The sequence below is a fragment of the Arvicanthis niloticus genome, chromosome 2, assembly GCF_011762505.2.
Source record: "Arvicanthis niloticus isolate mArvNil1 chromosome 2, mArvNil1.pat.X, whole genome shotgun sequence".
Classification (NCBI taxonomy): domain Eukaryota; kingdom Metazoa; phylum Chordata; class Mammalia; order Rodentia; family Muridae; genus Arvicanthis; species Arvicanthis niloticus.
In genome coordinates, this window is record NC_047659.1 from 79139340 (window position 1) to 79159750 (window position 20411).

The following is a 20411-nucleotide window of genomic DNA, read 5'->3' on the forward strand; positions in this document are numbered from 1 at the left end:
GAGTCTCAACAAGGTGGAATTATACGTGCCTCCATCCCACCCTTATTTTTGCCCCAAAATAAAATAAAATGAGCAATAGCCCATCGGCGAGGTTTGAGGGATGGGTTGCAACGACAGAGCAGGGAAGGGATTAATCTTGAGGATGGGGATGGCTGCCCGGCTTCGGCTTCGTCTCCCCTTGGAAATTTGGTTGTTATAGCATCACAGTGAGTTATTAATATGTATGACCTGTACTTTATTCAAAGAATATAAATCTATGCAGAAGTCTGGTGTTTGGGTTTTCCTTTCTAGCTTTCATTCTTCTTCCCAGAATTATCTCATTTCGATCGGGAAACTTTTGCATACCAAGCACACCGAGAAGTCACATTTCCATAGCATCAATATTAAAGGGGGGTTAAGCTTTACAGTTTCTTCTCCCATCTTAATGGGAGGAAAGTTGGCCTTCCAATCACCGGCCCTTAATAATGTTCTGTTTACTCAGAAGCCAGAGTTAAATGTAAAGCTAGAGGTGCAGCCTGGCATTGTAGCTTCCTTATCTGGATTTAGGATGCACTGCTGAATGCTTTGTTGAAGGGTGTACTAAAAATCTAGCATGTATGCATGCTGTTAAAAATAGTTGGTTGTCTTAATTTATTGAGAACCAGACTGAATCCAAGCTTTCTCTTTAGGATCATGGTCAATCTTTACACAAAACAAAAACTGGATAATTGTGTATAGAGTCATCACGGTGGATCTGTAAAGTCTAGAAAGAAATGTAGCTGGAAAGCTTAAGGCCTTCTCAGCAGCTGTTTAGTTTCGTATAGCTTCCTACTTCCGGGTTATTTCCCTTTTTGGTGGTAGCATAAAAGAGTAGCCATGAATTTTGGTTTACGTGGAAATAGAAGAAAATGTGTGAGTATTTCATTCGAGTGAGCTGTCTGCTAATCACAGTCTTGGCGGTTGTATCTTGTGATGGGAAATGAATGTGCTAATTGGTACTTTTTTTTTTCTCTCCTTCTTGTTATTACAGGAAACCTGCCATATGAATATAAAATTGTGATTGCCGGGAATCATGAACTGACATTTGATAAGGAATTCATGGCAGACCTCGTTAAACAGGACTACTACCGTTTCCCTTCTGTGTCCAAATTGAAACCAGAGGACTTTGACAATGTTCAGTCCCTCCTGACAAACAGTATTTACTTGCAAGATTCAGAGGTAACCGTGAAGGGATTCAGGATATACGGTGCACCCTGGTAAGTGCTCATTCAACAGGTTTTCTCTGTTTTCAAGTTGGGACTTAGCTGCTTTCCATGAGAATGACTGGGGTGGAAGGAAAGGCTGTTGGTTCATAGCCAACCAAGCACATCATCTGGTCCACTGTAAATCACAATGTTGGTGATTTTCATCATCAAACAGACTCCTTTAGGTGACAAGAATGAAACTCAAGCTTTAGTAGACATGTAGGTAGTTATATGACTGGGGCTCTCCATGGGTCTGTGCAAACATAGGAAGACTAGTGAAAGATTGATCTGTTACTCTTGCCAGATTTAGCTACTCTGAACATTCCAAGAGAGTATTTCCCCTTTCGGTGGTATGGAAGCAGTCGTGAAATGCCTCACATAGAGCTCAAGCTTTCTCAAGTCTCTAACACATCAGACTGACTGGTTCTCAAAGACATCCCTGATTTGACTGTCTCAGAGAAACCCCAGAAATCTGTGTTTTTATAAAGGCTTTCCAGGTGAGACAGATGGTCAAGCAAGTGGAGGGTGTTGATTGACAGCCCAGTAGTAGAAGTCTAGAACTGTGCTCTGGAATACATCCTAGGGGCTTCACAGTGGGACTCTGGATCTTGGTTCTCATGGCCAGGTTTTAAAGAAGTTACTCCGTGTTCCCGAACCTTAGATTTTGTACCTTTCAAATGGTGAAAATAAATAGTACCTTTTATCTGGTCGTTGAAGGATTATGTAGGTGGCACATGGAATGGATTTAGAAGAGGGCCTGGTAGTTGGCTTACAATAACATTTATCATTTTCGTACTCTTGGCTTTACCACCTGCCATTGTGCCCAACTCGAGGGAAAATAGTGTGGCCAAGGGGTTGAGTAGAGATGGAAGTGCTGCTGGTGGTAGTGTGATAATTAGTGGGTGGACTTGAGCAAGTCACTTAGCCCAGACCAATGTTTTCATCTCTGAAATGAGAATGTTTGACTGGAGATTATCTGTATCAGACAATTCCAAGACTATCTGTGAGCCTTGAGTAGACCAACTAAATCCTCCCCATCCCTCCTGGAAAAAAAAAACCCAAGACCTTTGCTACAAGCTAGGCCAGAGCTGCAAGAGTGGCAGAGCAGACTCCCATTGTCTATCAAATCTTTTTCCCCTGACTCATTGGAATTCATAACTTACAGGGGGTGTGAGAAGTACATTTTGTTGCACTTCAGCCTGACAATGACTGTGAGCTCCTTATTAACTACCATAAATAGGCACTGTTCTAAGTCCGATTTTGGATCAGTTGTCTAATTTAGTCTTTAATCTGCCTGAAGGATTTAGGTACTAGTGTAATTTTCATTTAGCAAGTAAGCAAACTGAGGCATGGAAGTTTAAAGACTGCTTAGGAAACCATAGGCAAGGAGTGGTAGTCTTACTACCTGTCATTGTGCCCAACTCCAGGGAAAATAGTGTGGCCAAGGGGCTGAGCAGAGATGGAAGTGCTGGTGGTAATGTGATAATTAGTGGTTGTAATTTGCAGGTCCAGTTTAAATTTGACTCTATTAAAATTCATACATTTATTTTTATGCATGGGAAGGTAATAAGATAAATAGCTGACATGACTCCTGCTTAGCTGTGATCAGAAAAAAAAATGATCTCAGTGTGAAACAGGGTGTTCTTATCAGTAGTTCTGGATATGGAGCAGAATGTGAGCTTTTCCCACTTCCTGGTCCAATTCTTAATAAAATTTAATATTGAAGAATGACCTCTGATTGTCAGAGAAACTTGATGTGCTGGTTAAAATCATTTCTTCAACCATGTCTAGTATTTTTGAACAATCTACAAAAGGCACAGGACATTGGGTTGTTTACAAATAATCAGTGCTTTCAAAGATCCCAGATTGCTAATCTCTGAAACAATGACAGAGAAATAGAAAAAGTATCCCCCATGAATCTGCTTAGGGTAGAACAAGCTAAATAAAATTATAGCTGTGATGTGTGAGGTAATGGTTAGGATCTCAAGCCAGACCTTAAAGTACCTCAAGATATGAAAACAAATTGGTAAATGAAGTATGGGATATGGTGGGATATGACCCGGTCAAGGTGGTTGGTTCATGTTGCATACAAAGTTTATATGAGAACTAGATTACTATCATTTACAATTTTTAAAAATCATTTAAAAATTTTTAATAATTCAGTATTAGAGAAGGTAATTGTAAGTCAGAAACGAAGCAAAATTATTGTGCCTTGAAATGTTGTCCTGAGATAGTTCCTTGTAGTGTGTATTGAGATTTAAAAAAAAAAAAAAATTGACCCCTTGTTCCTGCTGAAAACTTCTTTACAAAGAAGAGAATCTGTAGGTAGAATTTGGGACATGTGAAAGAGGGATTTGTCCCACTCTCTGAGGTTATTGGTACTTTGGTTTTTGATCAAGAATCGGATACTGGCGAAAGGGAGATTTTCATTTCACCCTATTCTCCTGAGAAATCAATTGTTTGAATGTCACTAATGAAAATGTTCTGTTTAAATGGGTATTTCCAGGGCTATTGAACAATCTCGGAGATTTCTGCCTGAGCTTTTCTGTGTGGTGAGGACCATGTGTCCATTTCTACCACACCGTCCCTGGGACTTCAGATGAGTTCATTTGTCTTTGTTTTGTTTGGTTTTAACCTCCTCATTCCTCTGGGGTTTTTTTTGTTTTTTGTTTTTTGTTTTTTTTCATCTTTACAGTATCACGTTCCTCATAACATGAACTTTATATACTCAGAGCATAGCAAAGACCCCCCAACCCAAGACTTAGTATTTGAGAAGTGTAGCTGTCACCATGAGCAATGGAGTATTGGTCCTTTCTGTCAACTCTACTGGAGACTACACCAGGAGTCAGAGGGGTGTGTTCTGACCTTGGTTCAGCCTCTGCTGATTGGATGATACTAGATGAGGCCTGTGTCTTCTCAGTTTAGTATATGAAACAGAAGAAAAGATGTCTGATCTAGCGCTTTCATACTTTAACCATATAAATGTGCACCAAAGCTAGAATCTTGAAAGATAATACATATTAGTAGACATGGTTATTTTAATGCTTTACACATTTTTTAACCTCTTTTACTATTAAAATTTTGCATAAGAACAAAATTTGAGGGAAATTACATCATAGCTAGTTCTTTTCTCATTTCAGGAGTTAAGGTTTTATCATTGTTACTGTATCTCTGAGATTTTCCCACAGGTAAAAGCCTCCTCAGTAGCTCAATAGATATTCCAAAATAGTAGAAACTACTTAATTTGGACTTCCAAAATTTCCAGCAAATTTTCTAGAGGAAACGTTCAGCTATGAATTGATAATACTGTTAGTGGTTTTCGTTTGAAAGTAAAAATCAAAACAAGAACTTTTATCCTAGCTGTTTCTGTCCTGCCATCTATGGGTTTCAGAAAAGCGGATGCCATCAGACCAAGGAAATTGCTCTAACTCTTGAATTTTAAAAGTATAAAGATGGAGTGTAGATGATTTTTTTGAAGATGTACTTAGTGTGCACAAGGCCCTCGCATCTTGTTCTGCGGCATCACCTTCCCCATAAGATAAAATAAAGTGATTGTTAGATAATTCAACTTCAGAAAAAGAGTATTCATCTGCCTTCATTGTGTGCTTATAACTGTGACACAGCTGAAAGCTCCCCAGAGACTAGAGAGAATATTGTTTCTTCCTGGTTTACAGCCTACCAGGAATTTATATACAGAAAATAGCTTGCAACACATCTCAGCATTCCTGTATATTTCCAACTGCAATGTGCCATGCCACTTACTACATCTCCAACGAAGAATCTTAGGATGGGATTGGATGGGTCTGAGAAAATTTAGTGTTCCAAACAGCAGAGGTTGTAAAGCCGATGATAGTCTGGAAGGAGCAGGACTCCTTGAAAGGATGGCAAGTGTAGATGAGTTTTTCAGGGCTCTTTTGGCCTCAGGGGGAACTTGACAAGAACAGTTTTCTGCATTCTATCTAAATTTCTTCACCAACTCCTTCCATCAACCTAAAGGAAAGCAATCAGACATGTGCTTTAGATAATTCTCTCGTAGGATTTTCTTAACTTCTGCCATCATTTCCTTTTGTCCCATTTGGGAGACAGAAGAGAAGGATTGTGTCATCAGGCAGCTGGACCAGCTTTGAAAGATCACAGGCTCCCCATGCCTAGTGTTCACGCTTGGCCTCCAAGATGAACCTCTATTTCCTCTTTCTGGTTGCCCTCTGCAGCATCTTTCCCAAAGACAAAGAAGAAAGAGAGAAGAAAAAAATTCTAATCTGTCAAATATGAGCCCCTGGAGTAACTAATTGCTTGTCAGTTTGATACTAAAGGGGAGGCGGACTTTGAGGTCGTCTTCACTGACATTCTTGGTTACTGAACGTGCTCCCAGTCTTTTAATGCAAGCGGGCTTCAGCTGAACTTTCCCACAGAACATTCTGTGAAAATCAGCTGGATCTTCTTTTAGCAATCTCATGATAGCAAGATGCTGTGGCAAAAGAAAGAAGGAGAGAGAGAGAGAGCGAGAGAGAGAGAGAGAGAGAGAGAGAGAGAGAGAGAGAGAGAGAGAGAGAACGAACCCACACTTACAGGAATAAGCAAGCCTTGTTGCAAAAAGTAGACAGACCCTGGCCATAGCCTGGAATGCTCAGACTAGAGCTGTTGTCTTGTTCCTTGCTAGCCTGCACCTTACTTCTCCTGCACAAAACCAGCCTCCCCTGGTGTTTAATGAACATGAGTGGGGCTTTCCTATGTCTGGGAATTTGATCTCTCAAATCAAAGGGGTCAGGAACAAAGAGCTCCTTTTTCACGTTAGAATGGACACAGGTGTAATTTGTCAGATTTAGTAACTGTGGAGGAAGTGCCTTAACTTCTACAGCAGGAAAATTAGATCAGGCTCAGGCCTGGTAGTTCTAAAATGGCCAAAAGAGGAAAAGAGTGCCCACTGCCCTTCATTTTCAAAGGAAGCATGAGCCTGGATCCCCTCCCTCCTCTGTTCCTTTTATTTGGCATCGTAAACACATTGAGTTCACTCATTCATTTAGATGTAATTTCCTCTGCTATTCTCAAAGCCAGAGTTAAGTATCGACTCCACTCCTCGGCAACGATAATTGTGTCTGCACACAAATCGCTACAAGGTTGCGTGTGTTGTCTTGTTCTGATCAGGGCGACAGGGCTTTATGGTTAGGCTGTCAGAAAAGCTTCAGATGTTTTTATTTCCAATTATAAGTTCCGTAATGCATCATGTATTTTGCTGACAGTCTCCAAGTTCTTGAAATAGCGAACAAATTAACAGCAGATATTGCTGAGAGGATTAGAAAGCCAATTGGCAACTCATGATAGAACTCAGATACAGGAACTGGATGCAATGGGCTCGTTTATTTTCAAAGTCATACTTTGTAATTAACTTAGGCAAAGAAAGAAGGAAGGAAGGAAGGAAGGAAGGAAGGAAGGAAGGAAGGAAGGAAGGAAGGAAAAGAGAAATCTCACGTCTTCATGTTCAGCAGGAAAGTCTGTTTGCAGATTGTAATCACGGTTGGTTCCGAGAAGTGTTTGCAGGGATCCCCCAGCTTTTAGTTAAGAGAATTCCAAAAGATATTGGCACAGAAAAACGGTGTGTGTGTGTGTGCGTGTGCGTGTGTGTGTGTGCATGTGCGCGTGTGTATGTGTGTGTATGTGTGTGTGTGTGTGTGTGCGTGTGCGTGTGCGTGTGTGTGTGTGTGTGTATGTATGTATGTTAAACAAATATGCACTCTGCTTTTACATGATTCTCTTTAAAGGCCCAGGCTAACATTTCATTTTGCTTGGCTCCAGGCCCACAGGCGCAAACCTATGGCCCTTCTGCCCTGGTGTAGAGTTACAGGGCTCTGTTTACTTTATTGCTTGCTTCAGAATGCAGCTGACTGCTCTTTAAAGCCACACAGGATCAGGTTCACTTCTGGTTTTAACAACTGCCTTGTTTATTTGAAAAAAAAAAAAAAAAAAAAAGGACAAAGCAAAACGGATTGGCTTTGCTTTGCTTCCTACCTCCCGTAGATAGCCAGATCAGCACAGTAACCACCACCTCCAAGGCCAGTTTGTGCAGTTGTTATGTTGGATCCCACTCAGACCTTTCTGCCAGCAGCCCTAACCATCTTGTCTCTGTATCCTCTCCTGGTTGGAACCTTTATGGGAAGGGGGCTAAAGAATGATCTGTAGCACTCTGATAGGCTTCAACTCTGTTGCAGTCACCTTTTAAATCTTTGCTTGGACATGGCTGCACCAGTAACTCAGCAAACAGCACGGAGACTCACATTTAGAAGGTAGTATTTCACTCAGAGTTCATACAAATGATGTCTCATTTGGGCCACCTAGACGTTCTCAAAATCACATCGTCACTCACAAGAGTTACTAACACCCAAGATTTCCGTGCACTGATGTGCTGGGTGTTGTTCAGCACTGTTGCTTTTGGTCAGAGTCCAAGTTAGGGCAGAAGGTGACTTGCCCAGAGTCCCAGAGCCAGTATGAGAAATAGAACCTGTACCCAGAATTCCTTTGCCAAACCCTTTCCATTGGGACAGTCCAGCAAGGACATCCATCCACCCCTCAGGCTGAATGAACAGGCAGTGACCATTCCTGCTTATCTTTGAGGACACGGCTGCTTCCATTTAGTCATAAAAAGGCTGGACATTAAGCAGGGCCACATTACTCTTCAGGGACTCTCAAGGGACTAAGTGTGTTCATGGAGAAGGGCAATAGAAGAGTCGAGAACAGAGGCATGATCTGGTATCTTCTGCATGCTGTGCTTCAGAGAATGAGGGGTTTTGAAAAAGAAAAATCTTCATCCCAGCATGTTGCATGACATTCTGGTCTTTCAGCTTTGTGGATGCTCTGCATATACTAGAGATCAGGAGCCAAAAGCCCATCTCGTGTAGCTTCCCTTCTCTCTCTAACTTGAGCCTCTGTAGCAAGAAGGGTAGGGGTGGCTGGGGATATGTCTTAAGTGCTGGCCTGGTGGCATGCATTACAGTGGAGACCAGGTTGACATGGACTACTGGAAAGACCTGAACCATATCATTGAGGTCTGGCTGAGCTGGTGGGCAGCTGGGTGTCCTTCCAGTCTTCATGTTACAGTCATAGGCTCCTCCTCCTAATCCAGAGTTGCAACTGGCAGACAGAAGGGAATTCTAATGTGGCTTCAAGCTCCACAAATATAACAGTGACCAATCAGCTTTGTTCTCTGTGCTTACTCCAGGCTAGCTCAGTGCAGACCTATTGAATACTCAGTCCATATTGAATGAATAAATGAATGAGTGAGCAAACAATTCAGTGGAAGCAGAGAGATGAGACAAAGGGTTACACCAATGAGAGAGCAGTTGTAAGCAAAAGTGCTTCCAATGAAAGGTGGAATTGTGAATGTATAGAACAGAAGACCAGAGATGGAATAGAAAAGTGGAACCAAACAGAGCTCTAAGCTGTGCCCCAAGCCTTCAAGAACAGGTCTGGACCTTCCGGGACCATGGGGAGTGTGGAGAGCTCAGTATGTCCCTAGGTGAGCATGGTGTCACAAAAGCAAGGGAAGGGAACAGACAGACTTGACTTTAAGGCCCTACGGATTTCACAGAACAACATCTTCATGGGCCGTATTATTCTTCCTTGCCTTAGATACCCCATTCCATGCTATGAGTAGTAAGAGAACGTGCTAGTAGTACCCTTGGAGAAAGTTTCTTCAGGGTTGCATTCCAGAAGGGCAGTGAAAGTTGATATTGTTGGAAAGCTAGACCAAGTGGACTCAGAACATCCTCTGGATATTGCAAAGGAGTCACAGATGCCTGCTTGGTGGCTGGATTCTTTATGGTAGAGCATGGAGATCTTTAACATTTATTTTTGAGGTATTTGATAGGTGGAGAGTTCTTAGTCTGTGCTCTGAACTATAAATGTAGGGTGGCTTTTTCCAGATTGTACCCCTTCATAAGCTATTCAGGTCCCATAACAAACTCAGTCCACGCCAGACTTCCTATCACTCTATGCTCTCCTCTGTAGTTCAGATGCGTTCAAAGATCAGTCCAGGCAACTGTGCTGGTTGCTTTAATGTTTCCAATGGTAATGAAGGTGAGGTGGACCCTCCTTTCAGGCATCAAAGTTGTCAGCCCTTTCAGCCCTGTCAGCTTCACACCACTGCACTGCCTCTGCATAAGATCACCACAGGACTCCTTTTCTCCCTCTTCTGGCACTTATAGTCTCAAGGGTTTGTGTGTAAGCCCTTGAGAAGTTTGGTAGAACACAAGTTCAACTGTGTCATATTCAAGGACATATCCCTGCCATTTGAAGACCTTGTTGAAACTGAGCTAAGCCCTACTTGTTGGTTCTCTCTTCACTTAAACCATTTGTTCCCCAGGCTAACATTTCTGGAAAGAACTTAACAGGAGGACACCATACCCTGAAAACTTAGCTACCTATGTCAGTCATAAGCAGGTAATGCCCAGTCTACTTGCCAAACAAGGGAGGGAGACAGTTCTGTAACTTGTGCATGCTCTGGCTTTCAAAGGAGCCTGTCCTAGGAAGCATGCTTCTGGGTTTTATCAGTTAGACCTTGATAAACATATCATCTAATCTCTGAGCCGTAAACTGAATTTGTCAAATTGGCATGCAAACAATAACTGTCAGGTGTGGAGCATCACTTACATGAACGTACTTTGAATAGCACGTGTTCAAACTTGGCCATGTCTCTATAGATGTGCCATTATCACTCCACCTTGACAAACTAGAAGACTGAGCATTAGAGACGTTAAATAACTCACCTAGTGATCCCCACTTCACAAAGGACAGGAAATTCTGAAAGTCAGACTCCAGTCTTTGTGGTCCCATAGCCTTTTCTTCTTTGTCAGTCCTGGAGTCTTCATGGGATGAATAAGAAATTGTGTTTGTCAACCTCCTGGTACTCATTAAATGATAAAGTATAGTTTTGTTCCCTCAGCAGTGAGTTCTTAGTTCTCTAGTGGCTGGTGTTATTTTGAGTGTGTGTGTGTGTGTGTGTGTGTGTGTGTGTATGGTCAAAGGAGATAAATAAGAAATTTAATTCAACAAAATGTTTACCCCTGTGTAAGTATAACAGACAGACAGACAGTTTACCCCTGTGTAAGTATAACAGACAGACAGACAGACAGACACACACACACACACACACACACACACACACACGGGAGGGGGAAGAGGGTTTTAAATAAATATTGTCTACTTCCTCTGGCATGACAAGTTGCTTATGGTCTGGGTAAGTGGTAAGTGGAAGCCATTTAGGAAAGGAACCCTGTATATTGGCTGCATTTGGTTCAAAAGCATGGAAGAGTGACTAGATGGCTGTTAGATGAAGACAAATGGGACAGTTTTAAGGTCACGGAAATGGAGTATCATTTTCAATGTATGAGTAACACTTAGCAGTGTGTCCTCACCCAGGAAAGATAAAAGTAATGTTGGATAGTGACTGTAAATTCAGTGCGGACTATACCGTGAGGGCTGTTCCCGCCCAAGGCTAGTAGCAGATTTGCAAGCCTCTGGGATAGCAGAATGTGCGTGGATTCTGCACTGATGAGGCAAGATGAGCCGAAAAACCTGCGTTAACTTGAGACAGGATGGAAGACTGCTCAAATGTTAGAAAAGATTATCTGTTCAAATACAAATACAGTTACTGTGACTAACAATAGCCATGAATGCCAGCTGCAACAAAAAGAGGAACAGGCCATTAGAAGAGAAGCATCTGGTACATATAAGAGCAGATTACAGGAAATGAATCTAAGTTAGGATCTAAGTTAGATTATCCCCAGGTGGAAAAAAATCTGAGACAATGTCTGAGGAATAGGTGATATTAACTGGTTAATTTAGATACTGTAGGCATGATGGGTTTACCAGGCGGATCACAGATGGAAAAGGTAGAGCTAACATTTCATAGGAACGTACAGTAAATCAACATTGAAGACCAAGCAAGACTAGTGTGCTTGTAAAGGATAAGTCAGGCAGAGACCCACCCACTGATTCTTCATGCCTTCCTAATTCTGGTTACCCATATCCTGAATATTTATGTGCAAAGTGTGCACATAAAACTGAGGCAGCCAGCTGCTGCCTGGCTAAAGAACTGCTAACTACTGTTTCCTCCCTGACTTTGAAATATTATTTGTATTCAAATTCTGGGATTTACCTATCTTAAAGGCAACTTCCTACAGTATTCTGATTTTCCCTCCTTGGCTCTCAATGCTTCAGGGGTGATGGTAGTTAGCCGGGAGCACCATGGTTCTAGAAGGAGAATCACAGCAGACTAAGCAGTAGGGGGAAAAGGATATTATTTTTTAATTAAAAATTCTACTCCTAACTTATTGGCTATAGGTAGGGTTTCTGAGTTCTTGCACTTGTGTGTGTGTACGTGTGTATATGTGTGCATGTGTGTGCACGTAGGCATGTGTATTGGTGCATGTCTGTACATGTTTTGCATGTGTAAGAGTTCACACATCTTCCTTGGTGGGCATACTAATGGGTCCCACAGCAGAGACTGGGCATCTTCCTCGATCTCTATTTATTGCTGAACCTCGAGCTCACTAAATCACTAGTCTCAGCTTCCTGAGTACAGAAGCCACCAAACCTCCTCGCTTTTATGTGGGATCTGGAGATGCAAAATCAGACTTCATACTTGCACAGCAACTGCTTTGTCCGCTGAGCCTATGCCAGCCCCTGGCCCCTGTCTTTATTGGGAATCAGGAATCAGTAGAAAAACTCTTCTTGCTTCTATCTTTTCCGTACAAAAAAAAAAATAGTTAACTAAAAGGTGACCAGAAAGTGTTGATGGCAAAACCATCTGGGCCTGAGTCTTATGGTTTGTAAGTCACCTCTTGTTCTTGCTTTCTCCTTGATTAGAATTCTCTTTTGTTACCATTTAAGAAGAAACAAGTTTGTTTTGCAACACTTAAGTACATTTGTAGTTTTGTTTGTAAAATCATTTAAACAGCTGGTACATAGATAGCTTCAGAGAATGAGGGTGGCAGGCTCAGCAGGTGCTGCCTGTAATGAAACAAACTTGTGGCGTCTTCTCCCCTCAAGCTGGAACTGCAGACTCTGTTCTTCTTGCTCGAGTACAGCCTTTCCTAAAATGAGATGAAAGAGGAGGTACTTACTGTTGGGTTAACAATGAAAGTGAAAAGAGAAAGCCCACGAGTGTCTGCTTCATGTCCAATCTGAACTCTACTCATTGACACAGGGTTACCAGAGGAGAATTCTGTGTGGCAGCCTGCTTGTCGGGCAGCCTCAGAGGAGCCTGGGAATGGTGAAGGGATATGCCTCACCCCGTTCATCCCATAGTCTTATTGCCTGTGCTGCCCATGACTCAAGGGACAATCTGGGCCAGTGCTTTTTAAGGTTACTTGTTGTAGGAATTGCCTTCTGCAGAGATGGGACTTCTATTGTGAAAAGTCTGAGACACCGGTGGCCTCTTGTGGGTGTGTAGAGGTGTGGCTAGTTTGTAAACCACACAGACTTACCAGTTCTGAAGGCAGTTCTGTGACTATTGATACTTACTAGTTTCTCTTTGAATTGGTTTTCCCTGTTGTCAGGATAATTGAGTCATAGATAAGGCAGAATAAAGATCACCAGAGAATTTTCATTCCCTGTCTCTCATTCAAAACATTGCACCAAATACTCTTGAAAATGGCATCAGAAAAAATCTTTGTTTTACACAGTAGAAAAAACAGTGGGGTGAAGAAAAAAGTAATCATCCAGAATGCTGTGTGGTGACTGTGCTTCTACGGAGCTGTTTCCAGCGCTTCTACGTTCCTGTATTCCTTTATTTTGTGTGTAGGGGAGGACTTGCGTGAAGGTCAGAGAACTTGTGGGAGTCCATTCTTTTTTCCTACCCTGTGAGTCCAGGAATGGCGCTCACATCCTCAGGCCCTTGACCTGCTGAGCCATCTCACAAGCCCCAGGCTGCTTTCAATGATGCTCCTCTAGACCATTTTCTTTCCAGATGGTGAATGAGTACTATTACTTATTATTAATAATTATGATGATGACAATAAAAATAAATAAATAAACAGTAAATGGTGCCAAGTGTCACCATAGGAACAAACCTTTGTGGTTTCCCAGAATTTTGCTCTTTGCTTTTTCTTTAACTGGAATGTGCTGGATGTCTGTACAAATGTGTTCAGATAATTGTAGAACCTGAGAAAGCTATTGCTGTTACTGAGGCTTTTATATAAATATATACATATGTAATTTGATTTTCTGGAAAATATCCCAGTTTACTGTGTTAACATGACATCATTCTATAGAAATTAATGGCCATATTTGGTGTAGAAATAAATGTTATGCTCATTTCTTTTTTTTTTCCATTTTCCCAGAGATTTTGCCAGGTGTTAAACATGTAAAAGCTTATCAAGGGTTTGATTGCAGAAACTAAAAGTCTCTGAATAATGAAGAAAAATTTAGAAAGTCATTGAGAATAGAAATTGTGAAGTCTGTAGGCATCTTGGTGTTCAGTGACACTTTTTTTTCTCAATGTTACTGTTCACAATTCCAATAAAACAAACCACAGAGCCATCTTGAATGCTGTTTGGATATTAAGGAACCGATATCACTTATCAAGAAACCAAATTAAGTCTGTCTTCTTTTAATTAGCAATGAGTGTTTTTGAAGCCACACACCTACCCAAATGTACAGAAGGATTCTAACTATATAAAAATGGCATATATCAACAGAGAAGTCAAAAGCACAGAGGCACCATCCCTCAAGAACAGCAGGGAGTTTGTCATGAACAGTTTTCCTTTTTCCTCTACTTTGCCCAACATTTTGTGTGTTCTTACAGAGTGGGGGCAGGGTGGGAAGCCATATTCTGTATGTGTAAAGTGTGTGTCGCTGGGTAATTCGGAGATGAACTGTTATTTGGACTTTTGCTCTGCTTGCTCATAGAGTGTGGGGCATTTGCTGGCCTGTGCTCAGGCACACACCTCACAAATCACCTGTGGGACAGCTCATTACAAAGGCTGGGGGAGTTGGAAGTGTTTGTGCTAATCAACAAGTGCTGGGCTTTGCCCTGCTGAAATGGAAGCCTTCCCTTTAAAGCACCTAGAGCTATGCATCATTCTGCTGCAAAATTGTGCTTCCCTTTTAAATCAGAGTCTCGGGAAGGAGGAACCTAGGTGCTTCACAGGCTGACTAATAAAAGCCAGACGTCTTTGGGGGCTTGCCTTTCAATTCATTCCTAAATGTGATACCCTGGGAAGGGGGACCCTGAGTCTGGCTTTGCAGGATGTGACTTCACTGGAGGAGAGCCTGGTGTGCCTACCTTTGCTTATTTGTATTCTGGTGCCATAATGTCCCCTCCTCTCATATGTCTTTGTTCTATTAATCTGTGAAACAGGGCTCAACTTGTGATTAGTCCTTGGAGCTTGTTTCTATTAATCAGTCTGCAAAACAGGTCGACTGGGAGACTCAGATGCTTTTGTTCAGAGCTTAATGTGTTCTCCTTGTCAAGCCCTGGTTCAGGCTGCAAGCTCTGCCGTAAACAGAACCAGGCAGTGAGATTTTGGTTTTTGTATGTTGATTGCATTGTAAAGGAAGAAAACAGTTTGAAAACGCAACAGAAAAATCCTCCTGTAGAACTGCAGGATTCTTTTTAGGAAGGGGACATGTTTGTGGGAGATATAACTGATGTGACCTAACTCTGATCCACAATAAACTGCATTGTAGAGTTGACCAGAACAGAAAATAAGACATTGTGCTTATACCCCCAGAAATACTTTGTCAGGCAGGAATTACCTATTAATGATACTTTTTTGTGTATTTGAAGTGTAATTCTCTTTGGATACTTCAACCAAACATATCGTCCTTTGACCACAGCATTAGGTAATTTATAAGAGGACTCAATGCTGTTTGTAAATTTTTTTTTTTTTTTTTTTTTTTACTTTCCTCTCTCCACCCTCCCTTGTGCCAAAGGACACTGCCATGGCATAAAATTATTTTACCTGTTACACAGGGGAAATTCTGTCTCTCAATTTTCTTCATTATCAAGGGACAAGGACTGACCTACCTGTGGAGACCGGGTAGGTTAACCGGAATGATGGTTATAAATTGCTTCGTAAAATGCTCATTATCCCGGTTGTAAAAATTCTCCTAATGTGGATGAGGCTGGCACTGCTGCGAAAGAATTCTGCTGTGCAGCTTTTCCCAGTGTCCCAAGCTCTAGGAAAGAGACTTTTCCAGTAAAAATCGCAAGTATATTTAGCATTCATTACTTGGGAAATAACTGCACCCCCTCATCAAGTGTATGCAAGGAGCAGATTCTGATTCTCAAATTAAATTTGTCACCAGTGATAAATTTAGTCCCGTAAGATACTTTAATAAGTGCTTCAGTGTGATTTATTGGTTGTGTTAGTTAACATGCTACATTATGTCTTGTACAGAATTTTAGCAGAAGCAATTTCTGACTAGACCTTTTCCTTGATTAAAATTTAAAAATGAAAGCCTCATTTTTGTCACGCCGGTAATTATTTTAGGGCTAAATTGGAAGGTAAGCACACTGTAGTCCTGTCATCATTTTAAAAATAAAGACAGAAAGGGGGAAGAGAGATGTCAAAATGTGCCTGGGAACACATTGAAAAGATTCTACTTCTTTATGTTTGGACATCCTGTATTCCTTTGTGTGTACGCAGAATGTCTAGGCTGTTTTATTGGCTGGGGCTTAAGATGCAACCCTTGCATATATAATCGCTAATGAGTGTCAGGATTCAGCTGCTAATTTGAAAGGCTTTGTGGCTCTTTCACCCCAGACACTAGCAGCTTCATTAGGTACTGCTTTGTCCAGCCTGACCTTTCCTGGCCTGTGGATCTCAGCTAAATACCAACATTGCACCAGCACACCCCCCCCCACACACACACACACACACTCGCTCAAAACAGTCCAGACTAGCTCCTTCAATGCGGCACTTATCAGAACCTGCTACTGACATCAACTTGGATGCCCTGTGGCTTGCCATATAATTAGGATTACCTTCCCCCAGAGAGCTCCTATTTACTTAAACCCATGGGGGTGTTCGGCTGGTTGGAGATTTGAATTTTAGAGCAGTTAACAAATTTCTCGATCCTCTTTTTTTTAATGCATTATTATAAAGCATAGCTTTCAAAATGTGTGTTCGTGTCTGATTCTGTGGAAGCAACAGCCAGCCACCTATTTCCTGGACAGAAAATTTATTAACATCATAGATAAGAAAACTAAGAGGAAAGGCTAATTGTATCTTTTTTCTTTGGAGTTTTGTCTTCTGGAAATCATTCTCAGAATCAAAGCGTGTGGGATGCAGGTGGAAAGAAGTCAGTGTTTGTTTTTGCTTGTATAAATAGCCTGAGAAATAGAATAAGGGCCATGACTTGTCACACTTTGGTTTGCTCTTATTGTCTTTTTCAGTAATAGTCTTCTCTATTCTTCCCTTATTGTTTCCATTTTGGGGGGGGGAGTCTTCCTTTTGCTTAAACCTTTACCCATAGTTAGTTAGAGGGGGTCTTTTGACATTTTGTATAAATAATCCAAACACACAAACAAAAAAGTGTCAATAAGCTTTCTGCTCATCAGCTTCAGTCTTCTGAGCCAGATCTTGTTTTGAAAGGGTTTGAATTCTCTTTCCTTTTTAGAGAGTCATAAAATTAGGGATGGGAAAGAACTCTCTGATGACCTCACTTTTTCCAGCCCCCCGGGCCAGTACATCTCCTTCTGGCATAGTCTCTAGTGTTCCATGCAGCTTCCTATGAGATAATAACGTTTCGGAGGACACTTGTCTAGTCCCCTCAGGGAACAGGTCCCACAGTCCTTGACATGGGACATGCATGTCAGCAGGCACAGTAGGCACAGTAGCCATTTCTTCTGTTCTACAAGAGCCTGTGCATTCTTAGGTTTACTCTCTTTTCTTGACCTTTTTTGTTGTTGTTGCTTGTTTGTTTGTTATTTTGTGAAATGGGGTTTTTCTCTCTATCCCTGGCTGTCCTGGAACTCACTCAGTCTGATGGTAGACAGGTTGGCCTTGAACTCAAAGTGCTGGGATTAAAGGCATGTGGTACTATTATCACCCTTCCTTACTTCTCAGACCTCCAGGATATTTCTTTTCTTTTTTTTGAACAGCTGGTCTGTGTTGTAAACAAAAAAGACACAAAGCACACATGCATGGTTTTATCTCTGTTTTTGCATTCAAAATGACAACACTGTTGAAGAGTTTCCTCATTATTAGATATGTGTCTATGACCTGCACAAATGCTGATGGTGCATGAATTTCACCTATATATGGGTTTCATAAATCCTTAGCCATTTCTTAGAGCCTATATTTGGTTTTAGATAAATAGAATTAAAATGATCCAAGTTCCTAGTTGGACAAACTATCATGGTTTGTATCAGCCTAGCCATTATCAGTTCCATGATATTTGTCCATTTATGAATAAATATCATGAATATTCATTAACCCATGCACTGCCAAAGAGCCAGAACAGTGACATAATAATTTTATTTATTGACATTTTCCTGGAGATGCTCTTGTCCCTCTGCCTTTGATCCCCAAGTGTACATTAATCTGTTTTTGTGGTTTTTTTCCTTAGCTGTTTCTTACAAGAAGGCACACATGTGTTTGTGTGTATGTGTGTGTGTGCACGCACGCACGCACGTGCATGCCTATATAAACAACTTATCGTTATGGGTTTTGAAATCTTCAAAAATTATATTGTTGTGGTTTCTTTCAGTTGCGGAAATCTAAGCTTGTAACAGATTGAGCCTTCCACAAATAACTATGGAAAATTCTGGGAAAACAGAAGCTAAATACTTGGGGGACTGTGGCTCTAATTCAGTAGTGGAACACTTGCCCAGCATGTGCAAAGCCCTGGACTCATTCATAGTAGTTTGATAATAATAACCATAAATAACTGTCTCAGACCTTTGCAGAGATTGAAAGTGGGTGGACCTTACAGGAAGCTGCTGTTGCCATGGCGCCCTCCATTTCTGTACTCTGGGCCCTGGCAGTAGCCACAGTTACTGGAGTTGTGGTATGGCTAAAATTCCAAGAGTTTATTCATTTTGGCAAGAAGAGCTATTTGGAAGAGTTTAGAGTAACCAGAACCACCAGAAAGTAAGGAAGAATTCCAAGGGAAGAAGATAAAAGAAAGACACAAATAAGAGGATCACCAATTCTGAGAGTAACTGTGACGTTGACAACTATGGGCTTTCCTGTATGGACAGACTGACAGCATCCAAATGCAGATTATGAGCTAATACCACTTCAGATGTAACAGAGTTGGGAGTTTGGTTCTAACCAAGTTAGTTTTCTGCCAAAATAAATTATCAGTCTGGCTCCTCGGGTGATACTTAAAATATCCACTAGTGTTTGACATATGAAGAGTCAGGTAATTTGACTCCCTTTTAGGGGAAGAAACACCAACCTTAAGATGAAACAGATTATAAGACAACATTTTAAAGCATATATTATACTAAGTAAGAGCAGGGGAAATATGTATGTAGTGTACAAAAATCCAGCAATAATAGAAGTAAAATAGGAAATTTAAAACCAACCAGAAACTTTGGAATGGAAAAAATGTAATATTTGAAAATATTCACTGTTGGAGTCAATAGCCTGTCAGCTAACAGAGAAAAAGACAAAGAGAACCTGAAGCTAGGTTAACACAACTATCTAATTTGACAAGAGAATTATTGAAATGATAACCAGCTTCAAAGATATGGGATGATAACTAGAAGTCTACTGGAATGATTTGAGGCCTCTAGTAAAGGAAAGAATCTGAAAACTAATGCTCCATTGAGTCCTCTGACTTAATGAAACATATAACTTTACATATAAAAAGGTACAGCTAACTACAAACCTGAAAATTATAAAGAAACTATGTTTAGGCATAATGTAGTTGAATTATGTAGCACCTAAGGGGGAAAAATACGAAATATGTAAGATTAAAACAAATGACATATGGAAGAAATTATTAAAATGGCAGAGTTTTTAAATAAGAGTTTTAGGTATTGCATGAATTAGTGTGGACTAGCTTTAGATACATTATAAAATGCTGCTAAGGATGTACTGTGTGACCTTTAGAACAAACACTAAAGAAGTAATTCAAAGAGTTATAGTAAAAAAGACAATTGATTATCTAAGATTATTAGAAAACAATTGTTAGCTTAAACACACATTTAAAAAAACACTTTAAATATAAAGATGCTCTTCAAATAGAATACACAAGTGCATTGATGTAAATGGATGGGACTGCACAGGTAAGAACAAGTGCTGAGCATAAGAAGGCTGGAGTTGCTTTGTTATTATCACACAGAGTAGATTAAAAAGTAAGAACGTTACCAAAGGTAAAGAGGGGCGTTCATAATGGAAGAACAGGAGTCAGCTTTTCAGAAAGACATGGCAGTCATAAACTCATATGTGCTTAACTTAACTTGGACCTTAAAAATATATAAAATAAACAGTTACAGCATTGAAAGAAAAATAGTCTTACAATCATAATAAATTGTAACATTCTTCTCTCCTTAATTAATTTTAAAATTAGACATATTTCCCCCAAATAAATAAATAAAGAAAGAAAATAAAAATAAGGCAGATAGATAGAGGCTCTGAACAACAGGACCAAATACCTTGAACCAATCAGTATTTGGAGAACACTTAACAACTACAGAAGGTACGTTCTTTTGAAATGTCTATGATGCTTTCCCCAGTTTGTACCGTGCTGGTCCATGAAATAAATCCCAGTAAGCCTTAAGACTGAAATCATGCCAAGACCTTTCATCGGGTATAGGGAATCTTAGTTAGAAATCAATAGCAGTAAGATCTAATTACTACCCAACCACAGCTCTAGGAAATTAAATGGCATTTTCCTAAATCAAAGAAAAATCTTTAGACCCTTTCTGAAATTGGATGATACAAAAGTACAGCACATTACAATCTATGGGATACACATAGAGCGTGACTTGCAAGGGGACTTTTTAATGTTCCCTGTTTTAAAGAATTGTCATGTGTTAGTTGCATATAGTGCTGAGGTTGAAAGAGCTTTCCATTCAAGTGTATAATGTACTTGAAGCACTGTTTAGTTATTCTTCTACTGCTATGACAAAACACCATGACCAAGGCAATGGATAAAAAAAGCATTTAATTGGGCTCACAGTTTCAATGGGCCCCATTCCATGATGGCAGAGCAACAGCATGGCAGAAGGAACAG

At 40.6% G+C, this 20411-nt stretch overlaps 1 protein-coding gene across 8 annotated transcripts in view; it reads left to right on the plus strand.

Annotated features, from left to right (window-relative positions):
- The window catches only part of Mpped2 (metallophosphoesterase domain containing 2), a 183699-nt gene that overhangs the window by 99151 nt on the left and 64137 nt on the right, over positions 1–20411 (plus strand). For all 8 annotated transcript variants that reach the window (XM_076929399.1, XM_076929397.1, XM_034496817.2 and 5 more), the window contains one exon: positions 1010–1235. In XM_076929399.1, the coding sequence (XP_076785514.1) occupies positions 1010–1235 (226 nt within the window). The remainder of the gene's footprint in view (positions 1–1009; positions 1236–20411) is intronic.